The 21,301-nt window shown below is 38.3% G+C and overlaps 1 protein-coding gene across 2 annotated transcripts; it reads right to left on the bottom strand.

The window, feature by feature from the left end:
- Positions 1 to 4,416: 4,416 nt before the first annotated feature.
- On the bottom strand, positions 4,417 to 14,576 carry LOC129264705 (small nuclear ribonucleoprotein Sm D2). Of its 2 annotated transcripts, XM_064102296.1 has the most exons (4): positions 14,418 to 14,576; positions 11,059 to 11,230; positions 7,638 to 7,814; positions 4,417 to 5,774 (listed from the first exon to the last, which is right to left on the bottom strand). In XM_064102296.1, exons 2-4 carry the CDS (start codon positions 11,061 to 11,063, stop codon positions 5,600 to 5,602), a joined length of 357 nt encoding a protein of 118 aa, XP_063958366.1. In that variant the 5' UTR covers positions 11,064 to 11,230; positions 14,418 to 14,576; the 3' UTR covers positions 4,417 to 5,599. The 2 variants fall into 2 exon arrangements, with proteins under 2 accessions (XP_063958366.1, XP_063958365.1); XM_064102295.1 differs by lacking the exon at positions 14,418 to 14,576 and having other exon boundaries at positions 11,059 to 11,278.
- Positions 14,577 to 21,301: the final 6,725 nt, after the last annotated feature.

Raw genomic sequence — 21,301 nt, forward strand, 5'->3', positions numbered from 1 at the left:
CTGTTTCCTCTTCCTCCCTTCCTTCCTCTTATCTCTTCAAGTTCATTCATTCTATCTCCCCTCTATGCTGAAAACAGCAAATCTATATTTATGAACAAGCCGCCTTCAAATCAATCACATTGCTCGCATGCTGCAATTTAAAGGTCAAGTCCACCCCAGAAAATTGTTGATTTGAATCGATAGATTTAAAAATCAAACGAGCATAACACTGAAAATTTCATCAAAATAGGATGTAAAATAAGAATTATAGTTTGGCTTTTTACAAAAAATAGTTTTATGTACTCGGTGACATGCAAATGAGATTCGATGTCCCTTGCTATTTCTTTGTTTATTTTATTGTTTGAATTATACAAATTTCCATTTTTACATATTTGACAATGAGGACAAATTCGACTTGACCATTAACTTAAAATAATGGTTATTCCATATGTTCAGGGGGAAATTGAATTGTTTCCCTTAAATTTGAATTTTCACCTTTAATTTAATGAAATACAAAAGAAATAGTGAGTGGATGACATCAGTCTGCTCATTTGCATATTGACCAGGATGTGCATTTAACTTCTGTGAAATTAAGCGAAACATGAAAATGTCATTAATTTTCTTATTTTACATCCGATATTGATGAAATTTTCAGTGTTATGCTCGTTGGATTTTTCTCCATTTATTCAAATCAACTTTTTGTTGGGGTGGACTTGTCCTTTAAGACCGAAGACTGGAAATTTGCACGCTATGAAGTAATTTGTGACAGCTGGCAAACGGACCAATTCGGGTCCTGCCCGAGATGCCTCATGAGGTGGTCTCGATGTAGGTTTGCCAAAAGGTGGCCTGAGGCTGGTTTGGGATGTTTTACATATCTGATATCTTTTTTACCCGAGATAGGCCTGGGGCCACCGATTTTCTAGATGTAACTGGGGTCTAAGTTTCAGAATAATTGGACAAAGTTGTAGAGTACATATATTTTAATGTCAAAATCACTACTACTATGGAAATCCCATTGGCAATGCGACCAAGATTTGTGATGTCACATAACACTGATAATATAACCGAATACATCTTTTTTTGCTCATTCTCATGATCATACAGACTGTCCATGATATATTTTATGGAATCCCTATAGCACATCCTCATAACATGGGCCCTGTCTTACAAAGAGTTGCGATTGACCCATAGATATTTATCTCTATATATTGACCCGATCAACCACAACTATGGACGGCCAGCAACTTCTAAAATGCAAGTTTGTTCAAAATATGATCCGCATTCATCATTCTGTGGAAAAGTCAGCGTGTTTCTCTCCTTTTACTAGGAGATTGTGAAAATTTCCTGCAGAATAAATTATGGTATGGATGGATTTCCATACAGGTTAAGTTTGCTTGGATAAGTTGTAACTCTTTGTAAGACGGGACCCTGATCTATGGATAGACTTTATAAATTTCACAAGTTCAGTGAAGAATGTAGAAAAGTAGGGTAATTGGGAAGTTGTCCAGCTGGGAAATGCCAATGATCTGTATACTAACTCCTTTAGCATTGCAATTGGGAGGATGTCCACATCAATAGTGATGTCAACATTCAAGAAATGCCCCCAACTTTCTTATTCAAATTTTTTCTCAAACTTCCATCAAACCAATAGAAGAAAAAAAATTAAGAAAAGCCAATGTCAGAACTCTTGTACCGGTGTGACGATATACATCATCCTACATACATGTAATCGGAAAAAACATTGAAGTATAGATGGCGCTACAGGGGTAGGTACGACGGCCCCTCCCTAAGATATTTCAAGCCCCTTACCCCAATCAATATACGATTGCATCACCCCTGGTAATGAATTACTGCCCAGAAACTTCATTAAGTGATCCAGTTGTGCCCTGTCCCCCATTTCCTCTTCTTTCAACCAAACTATTGTGCACAATTAAAGATGGTACTATACACATTGCACACGGGTCGCTGACATGGAAATAACATGATCCTGCAGGTCCTTTTGAACGCAACTAGAAATGTTGTGCACTAGATTCATCACTGCAGATTATGTGGAATTAACAGGAGTTATTTTCTTGTGGCTTATCTGATGATTGGTCTACACCTGCTTTATCTTCTGTCATGGTCTAGTGGTTAAGGCTTTTGTCTTTCAATCTGAAGGACGTGGGTTCGATTCCAAGCCATGGTGTTTTTCCATTCAGTAAGAAATTTACCCACATTGTGCTACACTCAACCCAGGTGAGGTAATGGGTTTCGGCAGGAAGTAATTCCTCAAAAAGCGGGGCGCAGCCGCACCGGAATCAGTAGAGTAGCTTGGCCGGGGTAATATAGGAGCACCTAGCAAGGTGGATACATGCGCTAAACAAATCCTATATTATTAATTCATTATTTTATCAATTACTAGTTTGTCTAACCATTTGGTCTGATTGCCATTATCCGTTTTGTCTCATTTCCAGTTAGGGTATAACCATTTCATCTAAATCCACTGAGCTAACATCACTTGGTCTATATGGTTAAATAAACTGTTATGAAACAAATTTTCACTTGACTAAATGAGAATTAGACGAGGATGTTAAACTAAGTGTGGTGTAGACCAAACAGCAATCAGACCAAATGTCTTTAGCACATGTACGTAACTATCTTTTTTTAGACCAAGTAAATATAAACCATGGTATAACTGTAAGTTGATCTCGATACATTTTAGTTGGATACGGCGACAAGGCACAGGAAACAGAGTGCATGGTGATTCTAATGAAGACAGGTTTGGGTTTTGCGAGGTTGCTATCAAATTGGCGACTGCGCAGCATACCTTGTGAACTATTCTTATGTCATTCCTTTAAAACATCGACACATACATGAATTGAAAGTTTTGGAGAAAACCAATATCAGATCAATAACAAGATCCTTTTCTCTAATGATCCTTCATTCCCTTCTTAATAGTGCTCCGCTCCAACAATTTTTATTTTCCTTCCCCTCTCTCCTAACACACACGCAAACACCATCCTAAATGTGTACACTCTAACTTTTCCCATGTTTCCATGAACTAAATTGAAACTCTATACCTTGCTTGCTAACACAGCAGCTCATGTCAGTACAGAAATTCCAGGATTTTCCCCAAACCATTTATATCTTTCTCCTTTTGTTCTGCCTGTATTGAAACCGACTTGACATCCAGGGGCCTGTTGCAGAAAGAGTTGCGTAATCCGGAATATGGGTGCTTCATTGGCTGAAAATCAAGTTGTGCAATATTTTTTTAAAGTTGTGTTTGATCGCAAGTCTTTCTGCAACAGGCCCCAGGTGGTCTTCCCTATTACTAGATGGGCATTAAATTCATCAACTTTTTTATTAGGAATTTCTAGTAATCATCCCTGTGAGTTTTTCCCAAAACATTTTGCACTTCCTTTGGTAGTAAGCAAAACAGAAAATCTCTCTTGCCTCTAACATTTTCATCCTCTTATATTCAATTGAATTTGTACAAAAAAAATTGCCGAGATATTTGTTGATGTCTTAATCAGCCTAAAAGACAGCGGCCAAAATTTGTAAAACAAAATAACAAAGCTGGATGAACAGATCCGTAACAACTTTGAAAGCCAAGTTCTAACATAATCATGCCTCATTCGTCACTTTTGGTCAATAATATCTAATTTCGTAAAAAAAAAGTATTGTAATTTCCATCTCTGAATACTTCTATGAAAGGCACACATTTAGTAGTAAAGATCAATCCAGAAATGAATCCCCAGGGGCAGTGACTTGTTTCCTAATTTTGATCAATATTTTACTTCACAAATTATTAAGGTATGTGGTCAAGGATCTAAAATTATTACCTGAAGACATCTTCAGTGGGAAAAGGATGCAATTCCTTGTTTGAATTATTTTTTGTTATCTGAAAGAGTTAACAATTTATGTAAAAATTTAAAAACTAAAGTGCACACATGTTTGATATTTTCTCCTGATGAAAATATGGCATTGATGAGACAGGATAGCAGGAATTGCCCTGTTCCCATCATCAAAGACATCTTGGAATGGCATTTTCAAAGTACCTGTGCATATATAAGGGATGCAAAGGCAACAATTTGAAAATAAAGAAGGACATATCTGCAGTTTGAATTGTCTCCAGATTGGTCTTGGATTTTGAGATATAATCTATGGGAAGTTATTCTACATTTCTATTTCTTCTACTTGCTTCTTAACGAAGAGGCTAATTTAGATATTGTTTCATACACTTGTACCAGTAATCATTTTTAAACTCAATGATAACCTAACTTCCATGACAAAGTTTGAAAACTTGAAATAAATTCAAACTTTTGGGTGACTACATTACAAGATATTGACTCCTACATGTACATGTATATGTGATACATGTATAAATTCAACAACCCCCCCCCCAAAAAAAAAAAAAAAAAAACATTACAGAAAGTTTGAATGTTGGAGGTGAGCATATTTTCATTTACAGAATGTACAAATTGGCAATGCCATTTATTAACAGAATATCAATGAGTCTTTTTACGTGAACATGGTCTACAGACAAGATGAATATACTTTAGGTAAAGGAACCTGTACAAAAATGATAAAATAAAGAGGATAAAAAAGGAAAATCAATGAACTAATACTTGAAGTGGGTCACACAAAGTTGTCTAAATCATGAGAACTGATTGAAAATATGAGAATTAAGTCTCAGAACATGTAGACAAAATCATGATTTTGTTTTTTAAAATCCACCTTAGGAAATAATGGAAAAGTAACTTTTGACTTCTGAAAGTATTAGTCATATTACTTGACTGTGCTTGTAAGTACAAAGCAATTTCACCAGATCTTTACTGAGAGTTGAATTCTTATCAGAGGGCACCAGTCCATCAACTCTGTTTCAAATCTTGATAGTCAAGAATACAAGAACACCGCTCAGCCAACTGAGCTATCATATATAACCCGACTTGCATTATTTTCTACTGCTCGACATGGCATGTATCATTCAGCTTTGGCTTGTGGTGCCAGCTATAACACTAAGAAAAGAAGAGTGATGGACATGAATCTAATGTTGTTTTCGTAGAGTGTGAAGTACACCAGCTAGCATTGTAGATGAAAACAGAAAATATGCCGATCATAAAGGTACACATGATATGAAGCAAAAGCGTCTTGAGAATACACTGTTCTCACTTGAGCATGGTTGAACCAACTACCTTTACAGTTGCCGATATGATGTCCACTCAAATTTAGTTTGGGTCTTGTTTATAATTTGTTCCGCAGAGCTAAACAGAACATTCATGCACTGGCATAGCATCAAGTCCGACTCAATGAAAGCCACCAGATACGGCAAACATGAATAATTGCTGTGTTTCCAAATCAGACTACTACAGTATACAAATGGATAAACATTAATTTTTGAAACAATTATACAGAATGCCACAAGATCAGACCAGATACTCGAGGAATATTCCAGAAAAATAGACGATGTGTGCAATTTACGAAAGCATTACAAAAGCAGTACAAAAATCCAAGAAGGAACATTTTGTTGGCTTTGGAATAGTAGATGGCACTTCTTGATCACAAAGTCCAAATGTATCGTGGCGGTAGTAGTGAAATGATCTACCAGTGCCAATATTTACAAGGTGCGATAACTAGTTTTCTACTTGGCAGTAGCCAGGGGGTTCTTGAGAACAAGGATCACACTGTCACCACGTAGAAACATCTTGGTGATATATCGATCTTTGTTGACTGGTTTTGATCTCTTCTTGCCCTTTCCTGCTTTGGGTGTCTCTGTCCACATCTCTTTTACATTCTCAAGGACCATGTTGCAATGTCTGTAGAAAAGGTTGAAAAAAAAAACCACATAAGGCCAAATAAAGAGAAGGGTTCGTTTGTCATAACATAGGGGAATAAATAGAGTAGGCCGTTTTGTATTTTCATTGTTTTTTTCAGGTATGAAATGAATCACTTTTTCTTGTGTGTGGTGAGGCCCCCTGGCATATCATACAGGTGGCTAGAGCCATATACACTTAAAAAAAAGACTGAGGGTATGAGCTCATGACATGGATCACACCTTTCACAAGGTTCTAATAACGGGGGGGGGGGGGGGGGGGAACTTGGGTTAGCCTGCACTTTTTTTCAGGGGGGGGTACGTGGTGGACAAATTTTAATAACAAATTAAAACCGTCAGGATTTACTCTTTGAATGCTTTTACAGCATCGAGATGGCAGCTCAGCTACAACCAGGGTAATAACATGATACCAAGCATCAAGTGCATGAGAGTATATGTACTACTACTGTAAACGCTGTTATTTTCGCGGGATTAATTTTTCGCTCTTGACGGCTTCAAAACATATTCGCGGGTTCTTGAATTCGCGCTGCACACTCCATAATAACAAAGTAACTTCCTTCTTGCCCATCTGTGAATGGTTTTAATTAAACATTTCAGCAACGAAATTGTATTTTTTAAATCATAATTGTAGCTCTGAAGCGGCATAATTCAGCATTGTTTTGATCAAATCATGAGCTTTTGTGACATTTAGCGCAACCTGTCTTTGCGGGGTGGACATCGGGGAAGGCAAAACGGAGGCGCTGCTAGCTACTGGCCTGGTATGGACGGCCGAGCACCTGGTAAGGACTGGGGGAACACGACTATTCAAAGTGCATGGGATCAATCAACAAAAATGGGCGATTGACCCAACGTCTTCTTAAAAACTAAACAAACACTCACCAATCAAACAGCAAAAGCAATTTATAACCAAAATCATAATTTAAATACCGATCTGCAACTGTTAAAAAAATGATCACATTGCTTTGGAACAAATTCTGGCGATGCATATGATTTTGGAGCTCAAGCTTGCTTGCTTAAATGCCGCCCTCTATAGGTCAAATTATGCAATCTCTTTGCCAAAACGATACACGCAATTGAACCGCGGTTCAAAACTTGCCTTAAAATAGATGCTCATAAATTCGTGTGTTTTTTAAATTGCGCGTGTGCAAATTTTCGCGGCGTTCACACAATCAGCCCCCGTATATACTGGTCCGAAATAGCCCAGTTAAATGCCCCCCCCCAAAAAAAAAAAAAAATTTGATGTGTCTAAAGGACACAGATGCCACCGCTTAATGCGATGCAAATTCATTCATGCAAAGAAATTCATTCAAGATTGAACTTAAGTGCAGAAAAAAATATGCATATATATAATGAACAAATTTAGACCTTTGAACCAACTCGCATATATAATGAGCTGTGACCTTTGACCTGCGAACTCTGAATTCGAACTTAGCCTGTATTTTGGTGTCATCTACCTACACACCCAAATTTTTTTTAAGCTGTTGAATATTTTAGAAGTTATCATGCGGAAACCAACTCACATGTTTAATGAGCTGTGACCTTTGACCTGCAGACTCCGAATTCGAACTTAGCCTGTATTTTGGTGTCATCTACCTACACACCAGATTTTTTTTTAATCCATCTAATATTTTTTGAGTTATTGCGCGGAAACCAAGTGGGGGGATGGACGGACGGACAGGGGCAACGCTTAATGCCCCCTCCGGACTTTGTCTGCGGGCATAAAAAAAAATTATTTCACAAAGGATACAAATTTTACTTTTTTGCATAACTAGTCTCATTATATACCACAGTTGAAAGTTTGACATCATTCGCCTAGATTATTCTTAGTCTGAATCTTTTCATGTACCTGTCAAATGCCTTGACACGTCCTAGTAGCTTCTTGTTGTTTCTGCAGTTGATAAGAACTTGTGTGTTGTTTTTGACAGATTGAGTGAGGACAGAGAGTGGACCAGTTTTGAATTCTTCTTCCTCTCTCTTTTCCAGTTCCTCTTGGCTCATTTCTGTCTTGGGCTTTGTTAACAGCCTGAAGAGAAAAAGAAAAGAATAAATTGTAAAAAAAAAATACATGAATAAAACATTGTAGACATCATCAGGGGGTCTTCTTTATTGCAACTAATTGGTTGAATTCAAATACCTAAACATTAACAATGAACATTCAAATCTTAAAAATGTAGAAACAATGTGAATTTACATGCAATTATCTACCATTTTATTCAAAATGAGACTACAATTTATCATGTAACTGATTTCAATACAATATACTGCATTCTTTCATTAATCCTAGGTACATTTAGGATTCTTGCCAATTTGAGGATTGGTGGGTATATCACTGAATCGCTGTAATAGATCCTAACGAAAGACAGAAAGACATGATATCTACACAGTTTGACCTGCCATCCTCGCGCATGCGCATGCAGTGTTTTGAAATCGGCAGTGAATAATATGTGCGAGGAACTCGATGCTGGCTCTAAATCACCAATTTTGGGCTATCCGGAGGATGGATATGGAGTGAAATTAGGATGAAAAGTAAGAAATTAAGTCATTCATATCCCTCGTTATATATATTTTTTTAATTTTTACGATAACCATGATTGCCATCCCACCTTTGTGACTCCGTATATCCGAAATGGCTCACGGTCCCGATGTTCGGGTAGGTGGAGCGTAGTCACTAGTGTAGCGGTAGTGAAGTGGAGCCTGCACGAACATCGGCCGAGGTAGATCACACGTTACGTAGTGTAAAACATTATGGGAGGGGTGACCCCCCCTCCCCCAGTAGAGGCGCACGGCCAATATGGGAGACTGTCTCCCATGAGAGATTATCTCCAATATCAGAGACTTTTGTAAAGAATTTGGGTATCCAATTTCAGAGACAGTCTCCAGTTTGGTAGACCAATTTCCTTTGTTTACATTTGCTGCAAAAGGATTAGCTTGGCGGCAAATAAAGATGTGATAAGCAGATTTCTCATGAAAAATTACCACTTTTCACCATCTACTTTAAAAATCCACCATCTACTTTTGTTTTGATAAGGATTTTTGTTGTCATCCACACCCAAAACAAATGGGCTTCTGACCTCAGTGAGACAAAATTTTGGATGGAAAAAATTACACTTTTGTTGGTGTTGTTTCTTTTACTCTTTTGCAAAGCAAGTCTCCAATATGGGAGACAATCTCCCATATTGGAGAGTCTCTCAATTGGCCATGCGCCTCTACTGACATATTAGGTGGTTTCAGACCGCCTCGAAGTTCGTCAGTTCCAGGTATTCTCTGATCGGGAAATTTACCCCGATCAGAAAATACCAGGTATTTTGGTAATGTGAAAGCAAACTACGCATAATTTCCCCGAAAGAAAATACCCGCTAAATAGTAGGTACTTGGCGAAATTACGAGAACTTTCGCGGGGATTTTTCCAAGGTCGCAAGTATTTTGGCAATGTGAAAGCAATTTACGGGAACTTTTAGCCCAGCGTGCCGTTGGGCGCGGGCGCCGTGGGTGGCTGCTGGGCTAGTGATTTTGAATCTCGCGCCTTGCCTGCTTATACAGACCTAGACAGCTGGCAGCCGTCTGTTTCGAGGAGTTTTTTAACATTTTTTTTTTTTAAATTCTCCTCGTACACAGACGGCTCGCTAGCGTGCAGCCACCATTAGGGGACTTGCAATGCGAAATCCCCCCGTCGGGGCTCTTCAATTTTTGTCTTTAATAAATAAAAATTTTGAAAATTAACGCGACCAAAATGCAAATTAATATTCCCTCTTAGGCTAAGCATTAATTGCCCCAAAACGGAGAAAAATCAAGTTAAAAGGAACAAAAACAGTGACTTACCTTGGCTGTCGCGCAAATTCACTTCCCCGTTTTATCCGATCTTAAGTACATAAACATATGGCCATTGAGTCCCCTGTACAGATCGCGCTAGAACTTCGGTCTCTGTATTTGGTGAGTGAAGCCAACGGAGTTCAGCTGAACAACCAACATAACAGTGACCGAAGCTTTTGGTCCAATACAGACCATACTGCGCATGCTCGTAACTTCAGGAACTTATCCCAAAGGGTGTGTTTCGGGGCGGTGTGAATGCAGGAATAATTAATGGGTATTTTTTAGCCTAAAAATGTTCTTGTAATTTAACAGGGATTCTTGTGATCGAGGCGGTTTGAAACCGCCTTAAGTCCGGCAAATCACGCGATAATTAAAATGTGCTGTAATGTGAATATGTAGTCATCACAACCCAGACTCCAGAGTCATAAAAGCGTGGAAATCAAAATAAATGAAAAAAATTGACATCCATATAATTATAAATCCAAACTCTTATTTAAAGGACAAGTCCACCCCAACAGAAAGTTGATTTGAATAAAAAGAGAAAAATCAAACAAGCATAACACTGAAAATTTCATCAAAATCGGATGTAAAGTAAGAAAGTTATGACATTTTAAAGTTTCGCTTAATTTAACAAAACAGTTATATGCACAACGTCCTTATTGTCAAATCTATAAAAAATGAAATATTGTACAATTAAAACAATAAAAAACAAAAGAAATAGTGAGTGATGGACATCATCGACTGACTAACCTAGTTGTGCATATCACTTTTTTGTGAAAAATAAGCGAAAATTTAAAATGTCATAACTTTCTTATTTTACATCCGATTTTGATGAAATTTTCAGCACTATGCTAGATTCATTTTTCTCTATTTATTCAAGTCAGCATTTTCCTGGGGTGGACTTGACCTTTAATCAGACTATACAGGTTCCCCGACAGGTTCGATGCGGTGTACCTATGTAATAAATACTACGTACGTACGTAATAAATACTACGTATGTACGTAATAATACTACGTACGTACGTAATAATACTACGTACGTACGTAAATATATTACGTACGTACCGTATGTAATTGTAAATTATTTTTGTAATAATTTTTTTTTTTCTTCATCAAAATTTCCGGTTCGGGGCTTTGTACCTCAAGGCTATACAGTCACAGGATCATATTTAACACTAACAGTTAGTTGGTCTTCATTCTAATCGAGCTAAAACTCGGCTGTTAAATGAATCAATCATCAGCTGGTCCGCCAGAATGCCTGAAACCAATCATTAGTAGTCATTACCAATAACATTACATAAAATTGAACAGATGGGACATAACTACTCATTTCCATAACACACACATTTTCAACTCGATAAAAACACTATATATCTGAGATAAGTGTAAATATGCTCCAAATGATGAAGAGTTCTCTAGAAAATTTTCTCAAAAATGAAAAATAAAATACAACTTACGACATGATGTTCAATTACAAAGGGGATAAAATCATCAACTAAAAGTACCGCTTCGACGTTGAACAATCAAGATCAGCTAGCTGATTAACATTTCGCTGATCTCGTTTAGCGCGCTGCCTCATGATGAAGCGGCTGAGCTAGCGCTAGCTGGCCTGCCTCACTGATGGACTGCCTACACTGAACTAGAGATACGTGGAATGCGTGTCCCTATTCCCAACGTACACAAAGCCGTGCGGCAACGAAGAGCATCGGGCTTCACGCTCGACTGAGCGCGCCGCCATTTTGCTAGGTCAATACTGGCTGGTCGGCAAATGCTGCGTGTATATAGGCAGATGGGAGAAAGGAACGCAAAGAAAGTGTTCCTTGCTTTGTTACATCATGAACTATATGTTATCGAATACTTTCATAACTGAAAATGTTGATTTAGTCACATTTTTGTATTAAAGGGGAGTAAACATATACAGTCATGAAATCATAAAAAACTCGACCTTTTTCACGCGCACGCTGTGACAAGGAAAGGCCCCACAACAAATATGCTTTCTGAGTAGGCCTAGCTGGTTGCATAAAAAAAAATCTTTTAACGATTAGAGATCATGTCCCTTTCTCTAGCTTTTTTTTTAAACCTCCCTTCTCATTCAACTATTCATCTCATCTCATTTTCTCTGATTTTCCTCTTCTGTCCATCTCTCTTATCCTCTCCATCCCCTTCTATTTCTTCCATTTCTACTTTCATGCCCCTCTCTCTCTTATTTCTCTCCTTTATATCATCTCGATCTCCCTCTTTATTATTTTCCTTTCTCTTTGGCTTCTTTCTCTCTCATCTCCTCGTCTTTCTCATCTCTCTCTCTTACATTCCCTCTCTCTCTTTCCCCATAATTATATCTTTCTTTTATTTCCCCATCTCCCTTATATCGAGCCCTCTTTTATCTCCCTCTCGTCTCGCCTTTCTCTCCTCACCTCTTTCTCATTCCTCGATTTCCCCTCTCTCTCCCTCTCTCTCTCTCCTTCTCTTTGATCTTCCTCTTCTTTCCATCTCTTCTCGTTGATCGTCTGTTTCTTTTTCTCTCTCTCCATCTTTACAATTTTTCCTTCAACTTTCTCTATATGAATTTTGAGTAAATATTCCCTTCCCTCCCTCTCATACTCTTCAATCACACATTCAGGGTGAAAAATTGAATAGAAGTTTAAGGGCAAGAAGGTTGTTACTTTTAATGAGCCTTCAAAGTTGGACCTTCGTGTGCTCAGCAAGGAAATATCTACTATAAAGTACCGTGTATGTAAAAATGGGCACAATAGAATTTGAATTCTTATGAAATTTAATTTGGAAGAGCATGGATGTTGCACGACATGTGCTTACATCAATACACTTTTACATAAAGGAATGGGTGATGGATAAACAAAACCAAGTCAACTCTAACAAGTTTACTATTAGAGCACAAATCAGAAAGTCATAGCAATGGTAATTCCATTTAAAAAGTTGTTGCACTAAATTTCGCTTATTTTCACATACCAGTTATATGCATATCCTGGTGAGTATGAAATATTCCACAAGTCAAAAATTGTACAAAAAGACCACTACCTCTTGTCAAATGACCAGACGTCCCGTATTTCCCGGGATCGTCCCGTATTTTGCTCCTTAATTTGTCCCGGCGTCCCGACAAACCCTTCCCGGGACATATCTGTCCCGTATTTTTAGAATATTGAACAAAATATAGTTGATAAATTAAAAAGTGACGAATTTTCATCACATAACCAAACAGAATGACGAAGCAGAGACAACAATAAATCGATAACTAAAACTTTTGCAAGTTCTGTGGGTGATTTTTATCCTAACCAAATACATTGCAAACGAGCTGGCTTCCTGCCTGTCACTCACACTAGTACGAGGTTAGTATTATTGCCTGCATGTGTGTGAAACAGGCTCTATGCATGTAGGATCGGAGCATAATGATGCAAACAATCTCACATGATAAACAGTTTTTCCACCAAAATAATCACAAAATCGGCGGAAAATTTTTATGATCGTAATTCTCAGATTACTGATTAAATAGGATCGGAGGAACAAGTTTTTTTTAGTTTTCATAACGGGATCTACATGCAGTTGTTTTAGCTTTTTGAGTCTTGTTGTGTATATAGGATGCCGGCGCTGTTTCCTCTCATTTGTAAGTTGACAATGTTTCACTTTGAAATTTTATTCATTTCTAAACCACTTAGTTTTCCAAAATTAAAAAAAAACACCAAATATCATTATCATTTCTGTTAGATGACTGGATTGCTTTTGTTTGCTTGAAGTTTGAACTTTTTCCTCTTTCCTTTTTATCCTTCATCCTTCTATCCTTGTTTTTTTTTTGTTCCATCTACATCTTTTAATATTTCATACCTTTCTTTCCTGATCCTTTCTGTGTTTTAATTTTCTTTCTTTCCTTCTTCCTCCGTATCTGCCATTTTTATTTCCGTCATTCTTTCTTTCCTTATACTTTTATTTACTCCCTTCCTCACCTTTTTCTTTTCGTTTTTTCTCTCCTTCCATTATTTTTTTTATTTTCTCCTCCCTTCAATCTTTCCTCCCTCTCTTTCATTCTTTCTTTCATTCTCTATTTTTTCCTTCTTCTTCTTTCCCCTTATTCTTTCTTTCTTTCCCTCCCCCTTCCTTCATTTTCCCTTCCCGTTTTCTTCTTTCAAAGAAAAAAAAAACATTTTTCTTTCCTTTATTCTTTGTTTCCTCCTCCTTTTTCTTATTTTGTCTTTCACACATCTTCCCTTTCTTTCTTTTTATTTCTTTCTATATTGGGTGAATTCAAAGAATGACGGAAACCTTTTTTTTTCTCTTTTATTCTTTCTTTCATCGTCCTTTTGATTATTCTAACTTTCCGCTTTTATTTTCCCCTTCATTTGTTCTTTCTTCTTTCTCATTTCTTTTCTTTCGTCTTTTTTTTCTCTCCTTCATTCTTTCGTTATCCCTCCCTTCCAATTCTTTTTATTTTTTTCACAAGTATAACATCGTGTAGCCTTCTTTGATGAGGCGATTGTCCCGTATTTCATTTTGTGAAATCTGGTCACCCTGAATTAGACCCTTTTTTTTAACTACATGAATTACCAGGTCCCAGTACATTGTGCATATAGAAATATGTTTGTACATGATTGGCTTAATGACATTAAAATACACTTTGCCACACTATTAATTTTATATTTATAGAGAAAACATATTGCATCTTGCACATATTTTCAATTGCCTTCTACGGCGCGCTCTCGAACAATTGACCTAGCAAAATGGCGGCGGTCACGTGACTTATCGATTTCGCCGGCGCTGTTTTGCTTGGGTGAACACGACTTCCACGTATTTTTAGTTCAGTGACTGCCTAGCATGCAGCACGGCAGAGCGCTGCGCTGACTGCACTGCTGCTCAAAGTGTGTCTCCGCAAAGTGTCTGAGTGCATGCAGAATTGAAGGAAGCAGCAAAATATTATGTGCCGCGTCGAGATTAGTCTGCAGGCACAGACCTTCGGTTTTCACACAGCGCATATGCAGAGTCTGAAGTAGTGAGACTAGATTCACTCAATTAGCGGTGGCCTATTCTACCAAATCTGATTTGACACAGACAAAACAATTGGAGTCTTCAATCTAGTCATGGTATAAGTTGTCAAATTTTAGTCTGTGCTTGTAGACTATGTTGAAATTTCTATTTTGGAGATTGGTATGATTCAATATACAAAAATACATGTAGATCTATAATTCCCACATCGTAGATAAAGCCAAACAATCGTGATCGAATTGATACAAATCGGATATCAGATAGTAATTATTTTTATTATTTTTATTTTTTTCACAGAATAGTTAAAGGTCAAGTCCATCCCAAAAAAATGATGATTTGAATAAATAGAGAAAAATCCAACGAGCAAAACGCTAAAAATTTCATCAGAATCGGATGTCAAATAAGAAAGTTATGACATTTTAAAGTTTCGCTTATTTTTCACAAAACAATTATATGCACATCTCAGTGACATGCAAATGAGACAGTCGATGAGGTCCATCACTCACTTTTTCTTTTGTTTTTTATTGTTTGAATTATACAATATTTCATTTTTTACAGGTTTGACATTAAGGACCAACTTGACTGAACCATATAGTATTAAAACAATGCTAATTCCACGTGTTCAGGGAGGAATTAATCTTTGTTTAACTTGACAATGAGGAGAAAATTAGAATATTTCATATTTCATATAATGAAATACAAAAGAAATAGTGAGTGGATGACGTCATCAGTCTCCTCATTTGCATACCGACCAGGATGTACATATAACTGTTTTGTGAAATTAAGCAAAACTTAAAACTGTCATAACTTTCTTATTTTACATCCGATTTTGATGAACTTTTCAGTGTTATGCTGGTTGGATTTTTCTCTATTTATTCAAATCAACTAATGGTTGGGGTGGACTTGTCCTTTAATTCATTCATGGACCTATCCACGGAGGATTATTCTATTGTCACTGGGGGTGCTGAGCATTGTCACAGCACCCCCAGTAACAATAGATAATCCTCCGTAGATATATAGGTTCTCTCATCAGGCTCTCTCATCACTCAAAAACAGGTCCGACATCATCATCAAGCCTGCAGACAAAGGATCAGCCGTCGTTGTTATGGACCGCCAGCAGTACATCGATGAAGCCATGAAACATCTCAATAATCGATCTCACTATGCACTCCTCGATTCTGACCCTACTTGTAATTTCTCCCTACAGATCAAATCGACACTGAATGACATGAAAGAACACGAGCATCTCTCTGAGAAGGCCCACAAATTTCTCTCCCCTACTAATGCTAAACCTGCCCGCTTCTATCTCCTCCCGAAGATCCACAAACCTGCCAACCCCGGTCGACCCATCCTCTCAGGAAATGGTTCCTCAACAGAGAACATCTCCCTTTTTGTTGATTACCACATTAAGCCCCTTAATTGTCTCACGTGCACCCTCTTACATCCACGACACTCCAGACTTTCTCAGGAAACTAAATGACATCAAGGACCCGAGACTGCGATCATCGGCACTTTCGATGTTTCTTCACTGTACACCAGCATTAATTCCCCACGACGAAGGTATCCAAGCATCATGTGAAGCTAGCCTTGGCCGCCAGTGGCCATTCCAGTCCCCCCATATCCGATATCAAATCTCTGATGTCTCATGTACTAACAAAAAACAGCTTCACATTCATGGGCAAGCACTATACCTACAGATATTCGGTACAGCAATGGGCATCCGGATGGCTCCTTCATTCGCCTGTCTCTTCATGACGAAGCTGGAACAGCAGATGTTAGATTCAGCCCCCTGTCGCCCATGGATTTGGTGGCGTTACATAGACGACATTTTCTTCATCTGGACCAGAGTGAAGACAGCCTCCATACATTCATTGACCACATCAATTCCTTCCACAGGACCATCAAATTCACTTCTGATTTCTCCCAACAGGAAACCCACTTCCTTGATGTTACAGTCCAGAAAAAGTATAATGGTATCACCACTACCCTATACTCTAAACCCACAGATACCCACCAGTACCTCCACTCATCCAGCTGCCACCCCCGTCACTGCAAAACCGGCATCGCTTACAGTCAAGCCCTCAGACTTCGCCGTATCTGCTCCGAGGACCCTGATTTTTCCTTCCATGCCAGGAATTTGCAGAAACATCTCTGTGCCAGGGGCCACGGGCCAGGGCAGCTAGTCCAACTGGCAATTAACAAAGTTCGTTCTCTCCCCAGATCTGAAGTTCTCAAACCAAAAAGTGACAAGGAGACCACCGACAGAATACCGCTTGTGACCACCTTCCATCCCAATCTACCCCCTCTCCGCAAAATCCTGTTTGATAACCACCACATTTTACCAAGGAGTTGGAAGCTCCTTGATTTTACACACTTCTGATCGTCTCCAACAGGCCGTTCCCGATACTCCCCTTCTAGCATACCGACGCCCACCGAATCTCAGGGACCTCATTGTTCGTGCTGAAGTGCCCTCCCTCACTAACCATTCTTCTCCCATACAACATGGCACCTTCAAATGCACCAGCAACAGGTGCATCATATGTGAAATACACCTTCACGAGGGCGATACTTTCACCAGCAACTCTACCAGCCTGTCTCACCAAATCAAGGGCAACATCACATGCACTACCACTAATGTTGTATATCTCATCACTTGCAGAGTTTGTAGGGTACAATACATAGGGGAAACCAAGACCACACTCAAGAAACGATTCTACGGGCACAGATCCACCGTCAACACAGCAAAGCTGGACACTCCAGTTGGCCGCCATTTTAACCTCCCCAACCACTCCATCACTGACATGATGCTACAGGGCATCGAATCTTTAGGTACCCGTCCTGACTCAGTCCGTACTAGCAGGGAGAAGCTCTGGATGAGACGACTTCGCACCACCCAACCTCATGGCCTGAACATCCAAGAGGGGAACGACTGATTTTTCTTTCCTATCCACTTTCAATTTTTATATACATATAGTTTTTCCCCTCAGCTCTTTTGAATAGTTACATTATAGTTTCTTACTCTACTTTCCTCCCATATCTCATACAAGCTTAGCTCCAATTTTTCCTTCCTTATTCAGGCGATATAATAATTATTATATATATATATATATATATATATATATTTGTTTTTTCTCCACTCACCTCTTTTAGATTTACCACATTTGCTTATTTACATGTATACTATGGTTTCTTCATAATACACCCCCTCTCTTCTATATTTGCTTTTACTTTTTTTAGGCAATTTGCTTCCTCTTTTTCACATATACAGGGTGTTTTTTTTTTTTTTTTTCCCCTACTATATAGACTTATAGTCTTATGTTTTTTTCCCGTCACACCTAGCGGATTACAATATCAGTTACACCATATGTGTATTTATATATTTTTTCATATACATTTCTTTTTTGGATATATTTATATACATATCACTTATAGATACATATTTACACTTACCTTCTTCTCTTAGTTTGTTTAATGCTTTATCATATATACTTATATGTCTTTTGCACATTATCAGTTGTTCCCCATTCTTTTTCTTCCCCCCCCCCCACTCTTATGCACCAGTTTATTAAGCCTTTCTTTGTAACCTGTTTGACCCACCTCTCACTATTTCTCTTGTTTTTCATCCCATTATCTCTGTTTTGTTCCAGATCCTGTTTGATGTTGCCTGCCTCATTATTTTAATCCCTCTTGGCTTGAGGTCTTTTACTGGCCTTACTTACACATATGGCCCCTGTTACATCTGAAAGTTTCCTACCCGAGACCCGACCGAGTCCACTTGCAACCTTGACTGGATTATTGGTGGATTAGCTTCGCGAACGGACCGAGTCCGAAATGTGGTCTGTTTACATCACAGCGTTCATTCCCTCCCCTATCGGTACGGTTTCGAGCGGTATCCGATTGCTGACACCAAAGGGCACTCTCGATCTAGGCTCTGAATAATTTGCGCGCGCTAATTGAAGTTGTTTACATTTCGTTATTCTGGAAGCATGCTGATGATCCCAGCAGTCGTTGAAGATATGATCGATTTGAAAAGAATACGTTTAAAGTGCTTCCTTCTTTCCACTAAAATCAAAGACTTTATCAATCACAATTCACATGTCAAAAGCCGCAAAACATTCGAAGAACGACGGGGCTGGGGAGGGGATAGCGCGCGCTATGACGTAATTTGACAGCTGGCGAACGGACCGAGATAGGTTTGAAAGCTTGTGTGCGTTTACATCTACGAATCGGTGGACCGGGGCCGGCCCGATACCTACCCGAGACTACCTCTTGATGTGGTCTCGGGTAGGTTCGCTAAAAGGTGGCCCGAGGTAGGTTTGGGATGTTTACATCTGATTTCTTTCCGACCCGAGGTAGGCCCCGGGCCGGCCCGAGGTAGGGAATCTCTCAGATGTAACAGGGGTCTAACTTCCCTTTGTGTCTGCCTACTCCTCCCTTTCTTTCATCCCCTTCACTAACCTGATTGGTCTTCTCTATACTCACTAATGCCCCTTTTGTCTCCTTGTTTCTAGCGTTGCTGTAGCTTGTTTGTGGTCTATATTATGGTTGTTCCACTTTATATGTTTGTCATTTTGCCTCCGACGAAGATTCTGCTAGGATCGAAAGCTTAGGCCCCTTTTTGACTTTCTAGATATATAGGTCCATGAATTTATTATGAGAGGTACGTTCAGTGGCCTGTTCCTATAATCACCCCCGCTATAGTGTTTTCACCTTTTGTAAAGTGGTAGGTCTACTTCAGGCTGAAAATTATTATTTCCGAATGAATTAGTAAAATTCAATCAACAAAATGCTGGAAAAATACTGGCAATATTTTGTGAAACAGTTATATCATGAAGTCCATGGTTATCATGCAACATGCATGGATATACGCATATGTCTTGGCTGATTATGTCATATCCCGGGATCCCCACTGAGACATGACTGCATGGAGCAAAATAAGTTTAGCAATAATCATCTCACACTGTGTGACAGTGAAACGCTAGACAGTCCTATTTTGACATTCTGAAAGGAGGAGCAAATTTGGAATTAACATAATTTCTGGTTTTGCATTGTCTTGTTTGTCTGATTTCATGTTTAAATCACATAACTTTAAGCCGGGATTATACTCCTGTAAGAAATTAAGATAACCGATTTTAAAATGATCAGTGATCACAGGCCTAAAATAGGGTCCTTCGGGACCTGAAATTATGCATCCCGCACATAGGTGTCGATTTCTTGTGATGATTGGGGGGGGGGGGGGTGATTGGTGTCTGAGTCCCTGAAGTGACCAAATTGGGGGGGGGGGTGTGGGAGGGGGTAGGGACATTTTAAGAAATTGACATGCGAAAATTGCATTTTAGAGCATGCTAAAATAGGCCATAATATTGCAATCCATTTTCACTATTGAATTACAAAACACTGTAATACGTCAAGTTTACAAGTATTTTATTTCAAGGCAAATAACGACTCAAAACATTGACAGATAATGAAAGTATAGGCCTACGTAAATACGGAATAGCATATATATAGTAACGCTTAAAACAACCAATAAGAACAAGGTCAAAACAGTTCTGTGTAAGGTCAAAATGTCATTTTTTAATTGAAAAGGGATATAAATTGCATTGGCCATTGACAATACATGACAAGCAGTTCCGTGTAAGGTCAAAATTTCACTTTTTAATTGAAAAGTGATATAAATTGCATTGGCCATTGATGATGACTTGTCATCGCAAACCCTGCCAGATTGATCTCACTATTATAGGATAGTGAGCAAAGGGAAAAATTATGTTATTCAAAATGATGAAGCTATAATCCCAATCTGTGTAACTTCAGCTAAATTAATAAGATCATTATAAAAAGCATTTGTTGTTCAAAAAATTTTGCTCAAAAGTTGTATGCACCATCGAAATGAGAGACGGCCTAAACATATGCATTCATTTATGGCTCATGAAATTACCCTATATCGGCAAGTTCACTTATCACATACAGATGAGTGCGTTAACTGTTTTCAAAACAGACTTGTCAACCTCATAAAAAAAACTTATATAGAATTAACAAGTTTGGGGAATGAATTTTGTTTTTCTTTTTTCCTTTTTTGTACTTCTGTTATGTCAATTTTTATTGATTTTATACATATTTTAACAAATTTATCGACTTTTTTTGGAGATACACTGTTTTTTCATGCCCTCGAAATATTGGGGGGGGGGGTGATTGTAGGCCTACTGGCCACCCCCCACCTGATTTTTTTTTTTTTGGGGGGGGATATCCCCCCCCCCCCGGGATCGACACCCATGATCCCGCATGCATGAAACCTTTATTGTCATCACTTGAATTTAACTTACCTATATAATTCAGAGCTTAAAGGGGAATAAATCCATTGGAACAAGTGGGCTTGTGTGGAAAGAGAAAATAAGATCGAAAAAAGTTTGAGAAAAATCAGACAAATAATATAAAAAGTTTTGAGCATTTGCATATTGCGAACACTAGTACTATGGATATCCTCCTATTGGCAATATGCGACAAATGTGTGTGATGTCAAATGTGAACAACTTTCCCTTTGATTAACTATAAAATACCTCCCAAATGTATCTTTTTGCTCTTTCTCATGGTGATACAAACTCTTTATCCATAATTATTTGAAAATCTGTATTACAAGCCCTTCTATAGAAAGAATTCATGATCTACTGATAGATGTGATAAAAGAGGAATTTTAAGTGAATTATAAACAAAAGC

This window comes from Lytechinus pictus, chromosome 7 (genome assembly GCF_037042905.1).
Source record: "Lytechinus pictus isolate F3 Inbred chromosome 7, Lp3.0, whole genome shotgun sequence".
Taxonomy (NCBI): domain Eukaryota; kingdom Metazoa; phylum Echinodermata; class Echinoidea; order Temnopleuroida; family Toxopneustidae; genus Lytechinus; species Lytechinus pictus.

Excerpts from the sequence above, each read along its gene's own strand:
- LOC129264705 (XM_064102296.1), bottom strand. Across the intron at positions 5,775-7,637 it reads CGTGTCAAGGCATTTGACAG|ACATTGCAACATGGTCCTTG; the intron begins GTACATGAAAAG and ends CCTTTTCTACAG.